At 42.6% G+C, this 19,530-nt stretch overlaps 2 protein-coding genes and 4 non-coding genes across 7 annotated transcripts; 5 read left to right on the top strand and 1 right to left on the bottom strand.

The window, feature by feature from the left end:
* Window positions 1-119: 119 nt before the first annotated feature.
* GNL3 (G protein nucleolar 3) lies at window positions 120-9,041 on the top strand. Its single transcript, XM_061458353.1, has 15 exons — window positions 120-209; window positions 401-459; window positions 930-1,067; window positions 1,691-1,801; window positions 1,975-2,058; window positions 2,562-2,697; window positions 3,565-3,668; window positions 4,685-4,820; window positions 5,313-5,400; window positions 5,785-5,968; window positions 6,620-6,762; window positions 7,433-7,569; window positions 8,131-8,330; window positions 8,629-8,707; window positions 8,797-9,041. The coding sequence occupies exons 1-15, from the start codon at window positions 197-199 to the stop codon at window positions 8,883-8,885; spliced, it is 1,701 nt and encodes a 566-aa protein (XP_061314337.1). The 5' UTR covers window positions 120-196; the 3' UTR covers window positions 8,886-9,041.
* LOC133271934 (small nucleolar RNA SNORD19) lies at window positions 2,755-2,830 on the top strand. Its single transcript, XR_009744299.1, has one exon. It is a non-coding gene; the product is annotated as a small nucleolar RNA SNORD19 (small nucleolar RNA).
* LOC133271936 (small nucleolar RNA SNORD19) lies at window positions 5,143-5,216 on the top strand. The gene has a single exon (XR_009744301.1). It is a non-coding gene; the product is annotated as a small nucleolar RNA SNORD19 (small nucleolar RNA).
* Window positions 5,636-5,713, top strand: LOC133271937 (small nucleolar RNA SNORD69). The gene has a single exon (XR_009744302.1). It is a non-coding gene; the product is annotated as a small nucleolar RNA SNORD69 (small nucleolar RNA).
* Window positions 6,255-6,330, top strand: LOC133271935 (small nucleolar RNA SNORD19). The gene has a single exon (XR_009744300.1). It is a non-coding gene; the product is annotated as a small nucleolar RNA SNORD19 (small nucleolar RNA).
* A 3,205-nt stretch (window positions 9,042-12,246) lies between the features above and the next one.
* On the bottom strand, window positions 12,247-19,232 carry GLT8D1 (glycosyltransferase 8 domain containing 1). 2 transcript variants are annotated; one of them, XM_061458352.1, is made up of 10 exons: window positions 19,112-19,232; window positions 18,289-18,340; window positions 18,080-18,178; window positions 16,524-16,740; window positions 15,713-15,830; window positions 15,117-15,201; window positions 14,772-14,884; window positions 14,057-14,223; window positions 13,775-13,887; window positions 12,247-13,104 (listed from the first exon to the last, which is right to left on the bottom strand). In XM_061458352.1, exons 2-10 carry the CDS (start codon window positions 18,302-18,304, stop codon window positions 12,914-12,916), a joined length of 1,119 nt encoding a protein of 372 aa, XP_061314336.1. In that variant the 5' UTR covers window positions 18,305-18,340; window positions 19,112-19,232; the 3' UTR covers window positions 12,247-12,913. The 2 variants fall into 2 exon arrangements, with proteins under 2 accessions (XP_061314336.1, XP_061314335.1); XM_061458351.1 differs by lacking the exon at window positions 19,112-19,232 and having other exon boundaries at window positions 18,289-18,433.
* Window positions 19,233-19,530: the final 298 nt, after the last annotated feature.

Here is a 19,530-nt window from a genome sequence, read left to right as displayed (position 1 = left end):
GCCGCCGCCGCTCCGTAGCGCCGAGCCCTCCGCTGCCGCAAAGCCCTCCCGGTCGCCAAACGCTCCGAGCTCGCGCGACACCTCCGGCGAGGAAGGGCCGCTTCGCTTTACGGCAGCGCCCGCCGGCGGGAGGCGGGCGGAGGAGGGAGCGGGGCCGTCCACGTGCGGCAGCGGTTGAGCGCGGCCCGGCGGCGTCATGAAGCGGCCCAGTGAGCGGCGGGAGCGGGGGCGGGCGGCGGCCCGGGACACCGGGAATGGGGGGGGGAGTGGAGAGCGGGGGGACGGTACCGGCTGCACGTGGCCGAGCGAATGGCGGCGGCATCGGACACCGGGGCTGGAGGAGGCGGTGGTGGCGGGTGGGCCGCGGGGAGCCGGCGCTGACGGGCGCGGTGCGTTGCAGAGCTGAGGAAGGCGAGCAAGAGGCTGACATGCCACAAGCGCTACAAGATCCAGAAGAAGGTGAGAACCGGCGGCCCCGGGCCGTGCGGAGCCCTCGGAGCGGGAGGAGGCTGTGGCTGGGGGGGCTCCCCGCTGACTACTTCAGCGGCAAAAGGGGGGATTTAAGTTCTAAAACTATGTATAGCTATGTGTGTATATATATATATATATATATAAAACTATTATATAGCTACTACAGAAACGTGTACGCAATAAGGATGTTACATTGCATGTCCACGGAGCCTGGGCTGTAGCGGAGAGTTACCTTTCCGGTTACCATTGGCCCGGGGATGATGTAGGAAAGAGCGTCCATTTTTTGCGTTTTGCATTATTTTGGGCTGGTACGTTCAAGTGTAGCTTTGTGATGAGGCATTATAAACACTTCAGTCTAAATCAGAAACGTACCGGTTCTTACTATCTGTAAATAGGAGGGATACATCCCCCTTTCTTTTTTCCTTAGACTGAGAAAATATTCTTGTTCCTGTCCTCAGATCAGAGAACACCACCGAAAAGTCAGGAAGGAGGCCAAGAAACGTGGACGCAAAAAGCCTAAGAAAGATCCTGGTGTTCCTAGTGCTGCACCGTTTAAGGAACAGCTTCTACGGGAAGCAGAGCAAAGAAAGCAGAGGGTAAAATATAGTTTGTGGTAAAGAGTTCAAGAACCGAGACCATTCCTGTCTTCCAGAGAGCTCTGTGTGCCTCTGTATGCGCATGTGCGCACCCAGAGGTGCACTCGTGGTTGACTGCAGATGATCCTGTATTTACTTCCAGCATTATAGAGTGTGTAACAATTTGCTCTTTTATTTTTAACCTCCATTTTATCACCGTGTGTATAAACACGCTGGAAACGTCATTTCTGAGGCGATCCAAGTTGCCTGTGAGGCTGAGATACACAGATATCCCATCAGAATGTTAAGTCTTGGCATTATGCGATTATACAGAAAACAGGGATCTGCTATCTGCAGCATGGTGTAATGTGACGTGAGAACACCACCCTTTTCAGCTGCAATGTGTTTGTTGCACAGCTGTTATTTTGGGGGTCTGTATGGCCTCTGGTTTTGAGGCAATTGAAGGCAACTATTCTTTTCAGGGTAGGATGCAAGAAAAGTTCAGTGTCACATTGGGCAGCCATGACTTCTGACTGAGCTGCCTCAGGAGCTTTGGTCAGAAATAAGTAAACAGGGAGAAAGAACAGTCTTCCTTCCCACCTTCAACTACGTTTTATCTGGCTTGGGGTTTTGTTTGTAATCAGCTTGAAGAACTAAAACAAAAGCAGAAGCTCAACAGACAGAAAGAACATGAAAAGAAGAGGAAGCTCGAAGCTAAAAAGAATGCCAAAATTAAGGAAAAAGCAGAGGGAAAGGTAGGTGTCTGGTATGATTTTGATTCTTTAAAGCTTATAGAATTGATAAAAGTAATCCTGAAGCTACATTTTCTTAAGCAGTTTGTTATGTGTTACATATTTATGCTGTATAAGCATGCAAGTATAATGCACTAATTCTCAAATGATTCCCCTTCATTTTTATTTGCATTCAGGAATCCTCTGGAAAATCTAAAGCAAAAGCTAACAAATGGCTGGATAAAAATTCAAAGGAGTCATTCTGCAGCGAGCTCAGGAAGGTGAGACACACCAGCTATTTTTATATAATTTGATGAGAGTCAGCAGTGAGACCACTTGTTAGTTTCCTTTTTTGCATTCCTGCTCAGCTGCTGGAGACTATAAAGGTTGCTTGTGATAAATTTAACACCCAAGTAAGGGATTTTACAACAGTAACTGTGAGGGTTTTAGTCTTGTCTGGTGTGAGCTACTGAGACATTCAGCACTTTGAGGCATTAGACTTCTTGGGCCAATGCCAGTACATACTGAGTAATCAAAAGTCCTTGTAGTAAAAGGAGGTACTAAGGATTTCTTGCCTTTGGAGGAAAAAAGATGACAATTGCTTCAGCTTTTCTGCTGTGTAGTTCACAGGAAAGGAGCTCCAACAAGAACAGTTAATAGGGAACCTCACCAACCTTTCTGTGAAATTTAACAGTAACCGTTGTAAGCCACAGCTATTCCAGAGTTGGCATCTGTCAAATGCTCTGTCATGTCTTATTTGAAAGTCTTCTCTTTTCTCACCTAGGTGATTGAGGCCTCAGATGTGGTTCTAGAGGTTTTAGATGCAAGAGATCCAATGGGCTGCCGGTGTCCTCAACTGGAGGAAGCTGTAACTTGCTCTGGAGGAGGCAAAAAGCTAGTGTTGGTTCTGAACAAAACTGGTAAGAGGCACAGGTTTTTTCAGACTGTTACTTGGTCGCTGTGGTCCTGTGGCACATGAGCTATGAAGAAGATTTTAAGGGAATCTGAGATTCAGTTGAAGACATAAGATCCAACTCTGAGCTCACTGTCCTACTGAATGGGTCACAATTCCTCCACCTTTTGTCTAGTTTGCTAAGAAAACACAGCAGACAGTTGCACGCACATTAGCCCATTTCTTTTGCAGTAACTTCTGAAGGCATTGGCCAGGTTCAGCCAAATTTGGGAGAAGTTAAAGATCTTACTATTTCACATTTTTGTGAGCACAGGTGAGTAGGCAGGTCACCATGCTGGTCCCCACTGAGGCAGTGGCAGTTAAGGATCAGTAAGTGAGTGCAATAGTTGGATTTGAAATTTGTCTTTGGGAAGTATTTTCTCTCTTCCATTGCTGTATGAAAGAGTCCACAGAAAAGGTGAAACTGGCTAAAAAGGCTGGATATTGCTGGAGTTACCAGCAGTGAAAAAGAGCAAAGGGAACTTTGTATTAGAGTAGCCTTTGCAGGGATGAGGGGATAATCCTTCAGAGTACATCACATTCTACTGTACAAAGTTTTGTAGCAAGATCCCGGCATTAAAAACCTGATACAGCGGCCTAAGATGTAACTCTGGTACATTCTACTTCCGGCAGAACATACAATTTTTTTGCAACACTGGTTGTCTTTGGGCAACATATCCAGTACTTTGCTAGAGTTTTCAGCCAAACATTATTTGTCATAAAGGAACGCACTAAATGGGCAAGATACAGCTTTGTTTCTGGCTCACATTAGATTTCCCCTACACAGTGACATTTAAGATTCAGAGGACTGAAAGGACTGTGCTCTTTTTTCCAGATCTAGTGCCAAAGGAGAACTTAGAGAAATGGTTGAATTATTTGAAGAAGGAGTTTCCAACAGTTGCTTTTAAATCGGCAACACTGATGAAAGACAAGACTCTGGTAAGAGCACTGTGTGTAGGTAAAGTGGTGCAGGCAGTACTACTGCATTCATCCTGATTGTGGCTATCAATAAAGGTATCGCCAGACATTATTTCATAAGGAGCATAGAAGGATTAGCAAGCTGGGTCCTAGTCTCAACTCTTTGAAGATGCTACTTGAGTCATATAAATACATAACGTTTCACACGTCTTAGCTCTGATAACAGCACAGTGAAACAGACCCTCCCACAAAATGGTGTGGAAACTGCAACACAGAGCAGGTTTTGAAATCCTTCAAACAACTGAAGAAGTTGAGGGAATCTGCAGGTTTAAGATTCTACCTTCTAAAAGTTCATGGTTATTTCATGGCTGCGCCACAAATCTGCAGTAAAGCCTGAACTGAATTCACAAGCCCTATAAGTTGGTTCACATTCCTTTTGCTCTTAGTAGTTGATGGCTACCCTTTTTATTGTAACTTAACTGATCAGCCAATTTCTTAAGCTAATTCCTTTTGTTTAAAAGAATGCAGTAACATAGAATCACAGAACAGTCAGGGTTGGAAAGGACCTTAAGATCATCAAGTTTCAACCCCCCCTGCCATGGGCAGGGACACCTCACACTGAACCATCTCACCCAAGACTCCATCTGACCTGGCCTTGAACACTGCCAGGGATGGAGCATTCACAACATCCTTGGGTAACCCATTCCAGTGCCTCATCACCCTCACAGTAAAAACCTTCTTCCTTATATCCGACCTGAACTTCTCCTGTTTAAACCCATTGCCCCTTATCCTGTCGCTACAGTGCCTAATGAAGAGTCTCTCTTCAGCATCCTTATAGGCCCCCTTCAGATACTGGAAGGCTGGTATGAGGTCTCCACAGAGCCTTCTCTTTTCCAGGCTGAACAGCTCCAATGTTCTCAGCCTGTCTTCACCTAATAGAGATCATTACAGTCGATAAATAAATCTAAGCAATATGTATTTACTTTCCTAAGCAGCTCCTCCATGGCTGGGTTTTTTTATGCCTTTGAATCCTGTAGCAGGAGCAGTCCACAAGGAGACGTGCACGTGTTGATGTATCAAGAACCAGTGAATGTCTTGGAACCAAATGCCTTCTGAAACTTCTTCAAGAGTACGGCAGGACTCAAAACAAAGCCATTCAGGTTGGGGTTGTAGGTAAGTTGTTCAGAGAGACAGGCAGAGTTTCTTTCTCCCATAAAGCTTTGGTATCCTGTATTATAAATAGGGTAAAGCAATTAACACATGACATGCTAATAGGCTTTCTTGTCATTGCCCTTACTTTCATCTAAGGCTTTAGTTGACAGTGATTTATGTTACATTTAAATGTATGTAGTGTCTGTGATCTGTGAGAGGCATGTTGTGTGAGCCTTTAGCTGACACACGAGATCAGGGCAACAAGAGAAGCAGGTTATGTATCATGCAGCTTGTGGTGTCTTCCTCCTATCTGATACGATACGTGATGTTACATTATCAGTGTGAGAAATGAGGATACACACTTTGTCTTACTTCTTTAGTGAAGACTTCAGATCCAACTCTGATCTCACACTGAAGATGTACTTTACCAAAGACACCTGAAAGAAACTATTTTTGATTAGTGTTACATAGGCTTAGTTTCTTACTTACAGGGATTTATGTGGTTTTCTTCAGGTTTCCCTAATGTGGGAAAGAGCAGCATAATCAACAGCCTTAAAGGAGTTCGTGCTTGCAACGTTGGCTTAACAAGAGGTGTTACCAAGTAAGCCGAGTCTGATAAAAGCTGTTCATTTCCCTGTTTGTTGTTGTGTTCAGATTACCTTGCGTTTGTTCGTGTACAATTTCCATCCATCTGGGGCAAAATACGCCCCTGTGTGCATTTTTTAAATGCTTATTTCCATTTGCCAGGATGGAAGATATTGATCTGTTTGATGCAAGCTGTCAACAGAGAGCACTGTGTATAAACTTGCTCTTTTTGTGTGTTTAGGTTTCTGTCCTACGCAAAGCATATGATGAAAAAGCACTGAAACTGACTCTGTATGAAGTGGATTCAGTCCAACGCTGAGCTTTGTGTCTTGCACCCCTCACCATTACCAGTCCTTTGCTTCATTGCCTATCGGTTCACAGTGTGTTTCTCCCTGAATAGGTCCATGCAAATTGTGCACATTGATAAACAGACAAAGATGTTGGACAGTCCAAGTATAATTGCAGATCGCTCCAACAGTGCCCTGGCTCTGGCCTTGAGAAGTATCATAGACACTGAAGAATCAGACTTAGCAGATCTGCTTGAAGGAATATGTGCAATTCTAAGTCACTGCAATAAACAGCAGGTGAGCTCTTAGCTTTTTCCACATCTCCCAGTGCATTTGACTTCTCAAGGTTTCTTAGATCAGTAACAAAAGTTTGTTTCACTTCTGCTAGTTCTGGTAGCTTTTGCATTGCTTTCTTCTAATCAGACAGAATGGCAGCACAGAGTGTGATCTTTCATCCTTTGGAATGGAAGGCAGAAGCAGCATGCCATGATCCTGTCAGCCAGGGGCTCTTTTTCCTGTAACTTTCCTGTTTAAAAAAAAAAAAACACAACTCTTTTAAGACATCAATACAGCATCATAGAATGAAAAATGAAGATATTCTGACTCTTTCCTATTATTACAGTAAAGACTTCAGATCCAACTCTGATTTCATTCTAGTTTCAAGTAGATTAACCTAAGCCTAATTTCCATTCAGTTTTGCAATAACTGTTTTCACAAACCAGTGTGCTGTCTCTCTACACCCACTACTATGGGTGAATGACAGATGAATTTCTTGATAAAGTAGGCATTTTGCTTTGGAATGTTTACTCCCATGTGCAAGAGAAAAATGGCTCTTCACATGCACGTTCATCCTCATTGTAATCTGATTTTATTTGCTCTTTTTATTTCCTAAACCTTAGGAGAAAACTGGGTACCTCTTTCTGAATGCAGTGTTTTCTTCTGCTCTAGGTAATTATGCGCTATAGTATCCCAGATTTTGAGAACACTGAAGAGTTTTTAGCTTTACTGGCTCAGAAAAGGGGTATGTTGAAAAAGGGAGGTGTTCCTGACATAGAGAATATCACTAAAGTACTTCTTTGTGACTGGACAGGGTACGTATGCTATGAACTTTGCTTTATGCTGCTCACCATTTCTATTATGTTAATCCAGCACAGCAGGGGCTACATTTTACTTTGCTAAAGAGTGATGGATTGTCTAACAGGTACAGAGAACACCATCCATGGATAACTTTCTAAATTAGTGAAGGATACATGGAAGGAATCAAATCATGTTGCACATTACTCCATAGCCAGTTTGCTGACTTCTGCTGTAACTGTTAGGGAAATTTGCCTTCCTCTTATGTACTGAGTCCATGTAGTCCTCTTCCATAGGCCAAAGATGTGGCAGATTTTCTGTAGGAATTCATAGTGGTTCCTGTACTATAAGAGTGGGAATAAATGTAACTCAGAGTCAATAACTGAGTGTGACTACTTCCCTTGCTCAAATGATTCAGCTGCTTTTACAGCTCGTGATTTTACAGGCAGATGATTTGTGGTGGCAAAGCATGTCACTTCTGTTCCTCTCAGGAGTGGGCTGTCCACTTAATCTGTTATTGACAACTTCAGAGCCAAAAATTAAATAGCTATTTAACTGCTGTAAAATGGATAATAAATGAGTTGTTAGGTTGAGAAATTTGAGAGGCTTGTGCTCTGGGTTTTATTTTTAACTACAGTGATTTGTTATCTTTGGTTGGTTCTTAATGCTGATATTTTATATTCCCAGAGCTAAAATAAGCTACTACTCACAACCTCCAGAATCTCAGACACTGCCACCATACCTTACAGAAGACAAAATAGCTGAAATGCAAGAATGCTTTAATTTGAAGAACCTAGAAGAAGAAAACAACAACACTGTTCAAGGTAGGACTGTTACTGTAATGCACTGCTACCATTAAAACTGGGTAGTAGTCAGTTCAATGGGAGATTTTGAAGGGAATTCCTCCTCGGGTTTATATGAGAGCATTGCCAACATGCAGTGAATTATAAGAGCCTTTTAAGAAAGAAATGGATTCAGATGCAACAGAACAGTGCATCTGTGTGCTGCCTTACCCCTGCTAGTTCTTAGTTTCTGCTCATCTGAACTAACCCTCCTAAACAGAAAACAGGGGTAAAGACTGTTGTGGAGCACATAAACCGTGGCTAATTTGGCCAACAAAATACATCTTACTCAGTACAATCAGTGCTCCAATTCCAAGTCTTCCAGCTCCTACCAGTCTTCCATAGATGTCTTAGGGAACGCTATTCTCAGAGAATTGTCCTTTGTTCTACCTGCTTACATGGGAGTGGCATCTTGTGGAAAGGATGGGGCAGGACTGTCTTTTCCTAGCCCTGACCTGAAATGCCTGTCCTCTCTGGGGTAGGCATTACATCCGGTACCGTCTATCAGTGACTTAACACACACTTCCCATTTTTCTGTCTCAGCTTTAAAATGTCCCAGTCCAGCAAACAGCATAATTTTTCAGTCAGCTGGTATGGCAAATGGGACAATAGTGATAAAGGAAGCATCAGAGTGGGAAAACTTGGAAACAAGCAAGGAAGAGGAGGACGAGGAAGAAGAGGAGGATTTCCTAGAAAGTGACGATGATCCAAACAATTTGGAAGAAGAAATGGATGTCGAAGAGGTAAACCAGGTTTCATTAGGCTTCTTCTACTTGTTTAGATCCTGACACCACTTAACCAGTCAGTATCCTGCTGTAAACTGAGAAGGTGTTGGCACTGTGGAGCCACCAGGAAAAATCCTGGAGATAAGGGTTGGTTTTTTTGCTTAATTAAAGAATAAACATTATTCTAGGTCATTGTGTTCCTGAGCAACTACAGGAGGGGACATCCACACTGTCAGCAGTCTCTGTTAGGTGTTATTTTCATGGAGACTTCATTAGTGATGTCTGAATAAACACATCTGACCTCTCTGTCTTGCAGAAAAGCAAAGTTCAGATCTCCAGGAAAACAAAGCTTGGAAAACAAACAAGTCCTACAAATTCAGAAAAGCAAATAGCAGGTCTGTATTAAAAACCCTGGCTTGAAGTATAGCCTCTTGTACTCTAGAACTTGCATTGGTTTCACTAACACATGATTTTCTTTTCTCAGAAAGCGAACAGTCCAATTCACTGTTGCTCAACCTGGATAAGACAGCAGATGAAGATGATGCCTACGATTTTAATACAGACTATGTGTAAAGAATTGTGTATGAAGACACTGTTTGGAGACTCATTAGTGGCTTTCAGACCAGTCATGAGGACATGTGTGGTGGCAGAAGTTGGAGGAATACTGCATAATAGAGCTGCTGCAAAGATTCACAATTATTGCTGTGTCAAATAATGTGTATAATAGTGTATCTCGATGATTTTAGATAAGGCTAGGAAACTGACTGTGTGCATCTTTGTTTCTTGTATTAAAGCCTATTTTAAAAATTCCTATTAGACTTAAGTCTGTTCACTTTGCCTTATAGAAAGATGTTTCAAAAAGATAAATTCTTTGCCTTTTTCTTTGAAAAACAATGTTAAACTTTTAATTCTGGTCATGCTGAAGAAATTAAATTTCAAGGTAAGTTTTTATCCTCCATAAGATTTGTTTTTCTTAAAAGGACTACAGACACTGTACTAGAACATGACTTAAGTCACTTTTTAGTATGCTTTTACAAAGCTTGTAGGACTTTCATATGTAGAGGTTGGCCAGAAAACACTACTTATTTCAGCTAGACAAAAATGTTTTAGAATCATAGAATAGTTAGGGTTGGAAAGGACCTTAAGATCATCTAGTTCCAACCTCCCTGCCGTGGGCAGGGACACCTCACACTAAACCATCTCACCCAAGGCTCTGTCCAACCTGGTCTTGAACACTGCCAGGGATGGAGCATTCACAACCTCCCTGGGCAACCCATTCCAGTGCCTCACCACCCTAACAGGAAAGAATTTCCTCCTTATACCCAATCTAAACTTCCCCTGTTTCAGTTTGAACCCGTTACCCCTTGTCCTGTCACTACAGTCTCTAATGAAGAGTCCCTCCCCAGCATCCCTATAGGCCCCCTTCAGATACTGGAAGGCTGCTCTGAGGTTTCCACACAGCCTTCTCCAGGCTGATCAGCCCCAACTTCCTCACCCTGTCTTCATACAGGAGGTGCTCCAGTCCCTGCTCATCCTCGTGGCCTCCTCTGGACTTGTTCCAACAGTTCCATGTCCTTTTTATGTTGAGGACACCAGAACTGCACACAATGCTCCAGGTGAGGTCTCACAAGAGCAGAGTAGAGGGGCAGGATCACCTCCTTTGACCTGCTGGTCACGCTCCTCTTGATGCAGCCCAGGATACAGTTGGTTTCTGGGCTGCGAGCGCGCACTGAAGCCGGCTCATGTTCATTTTCTCATCAGCCAACACCCCCAAGTCCTTCTCCTTGGGCTGCTCTGAATCTCTTCTCTGCCCAACCTGTAGCTGTGCCTGGGATTGCTCCCACCCAGGTGTAGGACCTTGCACTTGGCATGGTTAAACCTCATGAGGTTGGCATCAGCCCCCCTCACAAGCGTGTCGAGGTCCCTCTGGATGGCATTCCTTCCCTCCAGCTATCAACCGAACCACACAGCTCGGTGTCATCGGCAAACTTGCTGAGGACGCACTCAATCCCACTGTCCATGTCAGCGACGAAGATGTTGAACAAGACCGGTCCCAGCACCGATCCCTGAGGGACCCCACTCGTTACTGGTCTCCAGCCGGACATGGAGCCATTGACCACAACTCTTTGTGTGCGGCCATCCAGCCAGTTCTTTATCCACCGAGTGGTCCATCCATCAAATTGATGTCTCTCCAATTTAGAGACAAGGGTGTCGTGTGGGACAGTGTCGAACGCTTTGCACAAGTCCAGGTAGATGCCATCAACTGCTCTACCCCTGTCCATCATAGAAGGCCACCAAATTGGTCAGGCAGGATTTCCGCTTAGTGAAGCCCTGCTGGCTGTCACCAAGCACCTTGTTGACTTTCATGTGCCTTAGCACGCCTGCCAGGAGAATCTGCTCCAAGATGTTGCCAGGCACAGAGGTGAGACTGACTGCTCTGTAACTCCCTGGGTCATCCACTTTCCCCTTCTTGAAAATGGGGGTTATATTTCCCTTTTTCCAGTCATGGGGAACTTCACCTGACTGCCATGATTTTTCAAATATGATGGCCAGCGGCTTTGCAGCTTATTTTTATCTAAAAAATAGTTTTATCTAAGCATTGTTTTATATATTGAGAACCTTCATTGGGAAAGGTAACTGAGATCAGTAATGGGCAATTATTAGTGTATAGTATAGATTAACGTATTAGTATAGTACATATTGATTGGCATATTAGTAATTTGTCTTTACTGGGGAACAAGTTCTTGCAGTGCTCTCAAACAGACATATTTCCTGATGATACCTATTATACATGGCAACAACTGATAACTAAAGCAAAACATCACCCTGTGCAATGACAACCTATAGCACAACTGGGATAGCAAGGGAATTCCCAAGAGGCCCTGCAGTTGCTCACTGAATTAAGCATTTAGGATAAACACCTGACACCAAGCACCTTCCCCCTATACATCTGATTTTCTCCTATGAACTTCAAGGTCTGGTTTTTGTGTTCCTCAGTAAATACTTGTATTTTCCCTAAATGTATGTTGAGGCACAGTCCTACTGGGCAGCTTAAAAAAGCACCAAGTGTAGACACAGACATGCAGTTTATTTAAGCCTGCTAAAACACAGCCTGGTCATCAGCATTAAGTTGATGTCAGTTGATCTAGTACAATCTTTCAAAGTTTGTTAACTGAACTTACTTTGTTACTCATAACCACTGCAAGACAAGAATGGTTCTTCATCAAAACCCAGGAAAAGAAATTGTAGGTAACAAACCACAGACAGAACTATAGGCAGTGACTGCAACGAGTCAAGCAATTGGAAATACTCTTAAATTATAAAGCAGTATTAAAACCATATTCATACACATGAATGAGCCCTTTATGTCTCTGCTGTCCTGTGTAACCAGACCATGCAATACTCAGCCCATCACTGCATTAACACAAAGACTTGTCTAAATATCTTATACTGAGGACTGTTCACAAGCAGTATTACTGAATACAGGTAACAGCTTGAGTTCAAACCCGTATTAAATGGACTAGTTGGCATGATAGCTGCTGGGATGTATCAGCAACTGCTAATGACCACTACTCAAACTATACAACTATTAAAAAACCAGCCTACCTGTAGAAAAGGTGGTGGGCAGCTGACTGCAAAAGGGCACAGGAATCCGGCTTGATGAGCTGAAAGGGTCAGGCTGGGAAAGGCACGGTGGAAAAAACTTCTGTAGCAGAGTCATACTCTCTTGAGAGAACTACGAGGAACTTAATAACACAACAATTCATAACAATGTTTCACACAGCCTGATCCCTACAGTAAACACTTGGCACAATTTTAGAATGAGATTGCTTTTGCAAAGATGAGATAATTTTAGTTTCAATCACTTCTATTGCATTTAAGTACAAAGGAAACGTGCTGCATGGATCAAAACTAAAATCAGATTGCCATTACCTGAGGTTTGAGTCAACATGTTAGAATTAGCTTTTATTTTTGAACAAAGTTTTCTCTACCACTTTACAAAAACGGATTTAGTCTTCACTTTGCATAGTGTAGTAATACTTGAAAAATTAATATTTCAAGAAATAAATCTGTTTCTGCAGAATTCCACAGGAAAGACACAGAAATGGGTAGAAGAATGTTTCATGCAAGAAAAGACTCTTTGAGGAAAGGATTTCACAAGATAAGAAAACATACAAACGAACCCAAAACAAAACTCAAGCAGCTCTTAATTACAGTACATTGCTGTGCAAGATTTGCATGGTGCAAGCACCAGTTGAAGATGTATCTTGTTCTTAGAAATGTTTCTTTCTGTAGCTTCTCCTCTAGAAGACTTGTAGTAAAGAGCAGCAGAATGCACAACAGACAGAAATGAACTAATAAAAGGCCTAGTTCGTGGACATATTCCCTTGCTTTCTGTAGCGCTGATGGTGTAGCATCTTCTGTCGCACAAGTGAGTCTCCTTTGGACCTGTGCATTTCAGAACTGCACCGGAATTATTGCCTCACCTCGTGCTCCAAAAGGCAAAAGCACTGCTCTGAAATACAAGTTGGCTAAACACCAAAGTTCTGCTTGGCTCCAGAAGTTTCCTGAGAAAATGCCATCAGTTATTAAAATGGACTCTACTTTGCTTCATAGGCTTCTGAATGTCTGCGGATTAGGCTGAACTTGCCTGTAGGGTCAGGAACATACCACTTCTCCCAGACTTCAGCATATGAAGCTGTTCTTCCCCATGGCTTGAAATGTCCATTCCAATGGAGCAACTTGGCAGCTTTCACAAACTGAGGAGAGTACCTTTTTCCAGCAGTAGAGCCTTTTATTGAAAAAGAAGCATTAGTGCCTAAAATAAAGGCAGCAGAAACACCAATATGCAATCAACATCAAACCAAAGAATTTTAAGAAAGGAAAATACCATCATTTACGGAAAAAGGAGGTGATGTGGGAGGCATAAATCAGGACAAAGTGAAAAACAGGTGCAACTGAATGCCACTTTGACCTGTCTCAGTATCTATTTTAATGTACTGCCTTAACCTCAAAGTTCTTTAAAACCCCCTTAATACCAAGATGTATTTGGCAGCCTATGTATTGTTCACTGGAAACAAAACCTAAGGAAGCTTTCCCAGCACTGGGCTTTGACCAGTAGCAGCATAGACAGGAGTATCTGTTCCTCTCAACAGTCTTGGAAGAACATCTAGGATCACTTCAGATACGTGGAAATACAGACATGGAAAAATGAAAGGGAAATGAGAAGTAATTTGAAAGTAGGTCAATTCAAGAATTATCCCCCTAGCAGTTAAATAAAAGAACATGAGGAATCAGGCCAACAAGCACCAAGATGGTACTGCAAAGCAGTGGTTTTTAAAGAGCAAGGTATAAAAAAAGAGAGGGGCAAAGATCCATTTGCTGCATTATCAACTAGGTGTGCAGCTACAGACTTGGAAAAACACACCAGGGAAGCAGTATCACAAGTGTTTCATACACACCGAGATGCCGGACGTTCCACATGGGGTCAATACTGGAATGTTGCTTGTAAAATACGATTAGCAATGGAGGTGTTGTAATGCTGCCAGCCAGAGTCCTACTGTAAAGTTGCTCTCTAGAAGAGAAGATGAAAAGAAGTTGGGAAAGGATGTTAATGTGGCCCCATATCAGTTGATTTTTCCCTTGCAGCTGCGTGGAAAGTATCCACAGCTACACACAGGTACATATGGGTCACCATATCCCAATCCCTGATGTGCTGTAGCCCCCAGATTGAGGGTACTTACGCTACATTCAGTGCCATCCACTTCTCCAATTGCTTCGTGATGTTCTGCAATTTCCATTCTGTCAAATTGGCAACAATAACTCCTGGATTGAAAGAGCAGGTGTTGGCTTTCATGGCAAGCTTTCGGATGGTTTCTTTTTTGTAATCTAGAAACCCAATGTAATTATACTGGAGGGAGGGAAAAGAGAGTAGAAATTAGCCTAGAATATGGTCAAATTACTATTCAAAGAGAAATTTTGCACAACTCTCAACAGATAAGTGTTACTTCATGTAGCAAATACCCCTTCCTATAAACTGAGAGAAAGAAAGCTTATGAGGTCTAACATTAAAAAAATACGATTTTATAAGCCATATATTTTAAGGAATGCTTCACAGTCTTAATAATATCATATTATTAATATGGTACCCCTCCCAGAAAAAGTATTTTTTTAAACACTCACAAATGAAAAATTCTCCCTCTGATGTTCTAAGATCTGCTGTTCTACACTGGGAATTGCCCTCATTATAAAGCACAGCAAAAATATGAAGTGCTTTTACTGTGCCTGAACAGAAACTGCAGGTGTCATTTGTAATCAAACACCAGAGTAATTGATTTGTCTAGGAATCTCTTAGTTCACTGCATTTGGAAGTCATCCTGCAAGAACATTAAATCCCAGTGCCCGTTTCCACAGCCTGAGCTTTATAGTATTGCTACACTGATTCAGAAGAAAACAAACCTGATTGCCGGCCCCACGGACAGCAACTTTATTGGTGATTGAGTCACAATCATCTGAAAATGCAGCTGCATGTCCAGGTTTCAAAGGAGTGTTGTAAAGTTCAAGAATATCATCTGCAAAACGGAAGCAAGCACAGAAAAATTAAAAGCAATCCTGACTAAGTGCTGCGTGACATTTTGTTCAGTCCACTACTACAGCAGATAAAACCACACAGTTTAATTCAACTCACTCATGCTTACAGTTTCTACATCTTTGCTCAAAATAGAAGTTTTTGGTTACTGTAAGAGATGGCATACTGACCTCAGCATAAGGCCAGTGGCAAAAGGCTACGAAAAAGTCCCGTACCTTGTACAATTACATCATCATCCACATAGATAGCCTTCTCTGCATGAGGTACCAAAGTGGGCAAGTAGAATCTGGCAAAGGTTAGCTGTGAAAACACGAAAGCAAGGTAAGTGAAGGATTAAATGACAAATTGCCAAAATTAATGTGAAATTGACTGATACTCCTGGCGCCTATCTATGGTAATAATGCCCAAAACAACTTCTACCAAGGAAGTAAAATAGGCAGCAATATCCTAGAAGCTATTTAAAATAAACACGTTCCATCAGTTCCTGGTTTCCTATGAATTTGTGCATTAATAAACTGACTTAAAAACTGGTCTATATTAGAATTTCTTATTTCTCCACATAAATCTGTAGTATCTCTGAGGTGATAGCATGCTTGACATGCAAGCTGCTGTGTTTCACTGCAGCCAGCAGCAAAAAATGACATGAGGCATGCACAGGTAGCTTTCAAATCTGTATCTCACTATCTGGAAATTTACTCTTACTGAAATTTAGGAATTTCATTACAAAAGACTGCTTCTATGGCAAGAGATTTGGTTTTGATCTCTGGCTGTGTACCTAATAACTGAAAAAAGTAATCAACATCATCCTCACTGGTTTTAAGGTGTCTGCCTTTTGAGGATCCACTTCTATTTTCCCTTCTAAGACACGAGGGTCAAAATCCAAAATGCGGTATCTCAGGTTTTTCAAAGCACTGTTACTTAGCCACAGCCTGCAAACAGAAAGAAAGGCACAGATCTTGGTAAATGAGACAAAGACCAAATGAAAAACAAGAGATCTGATTTGACAGTGACACTGATCTTGATCTGCCCACTCACTTCCCTAACCCAACAAACATACGTATAGGATATTATGTAGGGCTGATGTCAGTGGTGTCCTCTGTGACGGCAGGAGCATGTACGCTACCAGCATACTGCACAGCTGCAACATGGGAAACGTATGAGGTCGCTTCTTATTTTATTAGAAAAATATGATCCTGTTATTACAGGTCCTTCACAAAAAACACTGGTGTGAACAGACATGGGTAAGAATAAAAGGATCAAAGAACAATCTAGAAAAATGGAGAAAATTCATTGCCAACATTTGAATTGCTTAGATGAAATATAGAAATACAAAAATTTTACAACCTCTCCACCAACAAATTCCAACCCCAGTGGTTGGATATAACCCCACCGGTTGGATATAACCCCACCAGAAAAGATGGCTCTTTTCCTTCTCTGAAACATTGCCAGAAGGAATGATTGTAGGAGTCTCCACAGCAGCCTTGTGAACAAGCTGCAATAAGCAGCAGCAGACAGGACTGCAATTTAAAGGATTGCAGTTCCAGTGAATGCCCGTACTTCCTCTTCTCAGACACACTTATGTGTTTTACAGTATTGCAGGAATCTAATGAAAAGAGCATTACCTCAAGTGATCCACTGTATCATTCAAAGCAACAATATGGAAAACCACGTTGGATCTGGTGTGATGGTAAATACTGTTCATGGCTGCAATTGCACCCCCAAGCCTCTCATCTGATGCTGCAATGACCACAGAAATCTCCTTATCATTCCTTTCATCTGCCAGCCTCTGGGGAACTGCAGGTATGAAATCTATAGGCTGAAGTCCTAATGGATTTGCATCTGTGGAGTACAAAGGCCATCACATACTTGTTCTATGCAAATGAAACAGACATTATTACCACACTAAAATTTTCAACACCTTCAATTGTTTCTACTATGCAAGCATTTGGATATCTCAGATGAGGTGTGGATTACAGTATGCCAGCCAGTATCAAACACTTAAAACATAGCACCTGCTCTTGAGAATTGAGATGTTCATGAACAGGAAAACTTACATATAAGCTACACGCATTTAACCATACATATTCACACAGGGCACAACAAGGTACTAAAATGAGGCTTAAAGTACAGCAGGCTGCACTTGCCTTTGGACCCCCCTGCCATGCCTATAATTTGACTTCCCTCCCATTTACCCAATCCACCTTCTAGTCTTTTCCACATCACCCTTCCCTCTTTTTCTTACACTTTCTTTCTTCAAAGGTAGGAACCAATGAAGAACACAGAAATTCTAAATTACAGTCACTGTTGCAAATTTCTTCCCACTGCAGATCAAGGCATGAGGTGCAGCTTCCATGTTTGTTCCAGGGATCACAGATCACACTATATTTTCAAAGCTGAAATCTCAAAAAATTTATACTCATAGTATACAGATAGGAAAATGGGAGATCAGCATTGAAGTTTATTACAAGACCACATCACCTGTAAAAACATGCCATTACCTATACCCACAGTTTTTATAAGAAATGATCTAGATTATTACATATTAGATAATTTGGGGTAATTTGAGGAACATAGCAAACAGGGACTTGGCAGTTTGTGGGCAGTAGTCTGCTGTTCACAAAGCTGGGCTTCTCCTTCTCTTTGCAATTTCCTGATGACAGAACTCAACAGCTTTGACTTCAACAGATTGCTGGTTAAGGTCTGTCAGGCTCCAATTCCACTGCTGTGGGGAAACACCTGTGCAACTGCCACCTAGATATCACAGCTCCCAGGAATGGTAAACTGGGGACATGGAGAGGCTCTGTGGGACCACATGCAGTTCCTAAAAGTAGTCTCCTGAAAACTAAAAGGCTTTGCGAAATAAACTGAATCATAACTTAATGATTTCTAAAGCCATTAAGGAGGAACCCTTACTGCTTTCGCTTCTGGCTTCCTGACCAAGAAAAGTCAAAGGACAGCAAGAACAGACAAGCTCACCAAGCTGAAATTTCTTGGGTACGAGAACAGGGATCTACTCAAAAAAAAAAGTACAAAAATCATACCTTGTTATGTAAACAATTGATCATTATCATACTCATTATTTCAGCAACGTGGTGCTTTCTGTCTGGCCAGAGCACGCGCTTTCCCACCAATCTTGAAAAAAACACTCATTTTCAAACTAAAATAAACCCCAACATACCTGTCAACTCCCGTTTCAAGAAGTCACTGAGGCCTAGGAAGTTATGATGAAGAACTAGCAAAAATATGACAACAGCCACTATAAGGATGGAAATGTTCACTGAAAATTTAGAAGAAAAAAGTTCATCAATATAACCAGAGAAAGACTGGGAAACTCAGAAAAGCACAAAAGAGAATTTTAAAAACTTAACCACACACATATGCACATACCTTTCCTTAATGACATTTTTCTCTTGTTATTTTATTTACTGGCATCAGATTCCTGCAAACCTGAAAGGGAAAAAACACAGCAGTCACACTTTGCTTCCAGTGCATGCCTACACAAGGCATAGCACAGTCACCAGGAACGTCAGAAACAGTTTCCAAATGTAGTGAATGTCTCCTCCTCTTAGATAAAACTATATGCCACCTTTTAATAACAGAGTGTGGTGTCTTGGTAAGTGCATATGACATATCTACAATGATGTATCTAAAGACGAACTCTGAGATAGAAAGCGAGACATACAGATCTTGCCACGTACTTCACTGACAGAAAAAAACCTCCTTCTGCCAGTCAAAACTGATCTGAAAGGAACGTGGAATATTACATATGGTTTCTTCACTGTTGAAACGATTCGTTTAACCATCTGAACTAGAAGCACCCCAGCAATAAGGCAAAGGATTATACATTTCTTTCCATACCTAACTAAGCGCAAGATTTTGGCAGGACACAGCGTTTACAAGATTTTAACACACAGCACTATACACTCTCATTCTCTACGGAAAACAATGTGAGGGAAGCTATTACCATCGTGTTAAAGACCACAAAAAACCCACCATGCAGCGATGCAATTTTGGTATGCAATTCAAACGCACTTACTCGTTAATTAAGGGTAAACGTGCCTGTGAAATCAGAACAAGAACTACCCATCCTGGAGCATGAAGCAGCTCTGCAGCGACCCACAGAAAGCATTCACAACTTACCAGCATGCAGACCTTAAGCAGCCGCTACAGTTCTATATTAAAACCCTTGCAAAGCGCCCACATTGAACACCGCAAACTGCGTGGTGACCGTTACGTGTGTCAGACATAACTGCGGTATTCCCGCTGTCGCGGTGCTGCCAGGGGACACCGCATTGGCCGGGCACCAGGAGCGACCGCCGGTGCCAGCCCAGCGCTGCTGCCGGGGTTCACCGGCGCGCCCCGCGGCCTCGCTGAGGGGGCACCAGCCGACACGCGGCTGCACGCGGCCGGTACCGAAGCCGCTTTCAGCCCGACTTTACCAGAGCCTGAAGACAAATCCCCACACGGAACCCCGGCATACCTGCTGATGGCCGCACTGCCGCAGGCCACCACCGCCCTGACACGGGGCACACGGCCACCTGAGTGCTCGTCCGTTCCCCCCCTCCTCCCGTCCCGTTCCACCGCATCCTCTACGAGCGACACAAACCGCGCTGTTCCTCTTAGAGGGTC

The sequence above is a fragment of the Pezoporus flaviventris genome, unplaced genomic scaffold (genome assembly GCF_033815535.1).
Source record: "Pezoporus flaviventris isolate CSIRO_AGI_PZ_B2104156 unplaced genomic scaffold, CSIRO_AGI_Pfla_v1 ptg000026l, whole genome shotgun sequence".
NCBI lineage: Eukaryota > Metazoa > Chordata > Aves > Psittaciformes > Psittacidae > Pezoporus > Pezoporus flaviventris.
The sequence above is the reverse complement of the archived record's forward strand: the minus strand, read 5'-3'. Positions and strand labels throughout refer to the sequence as shown.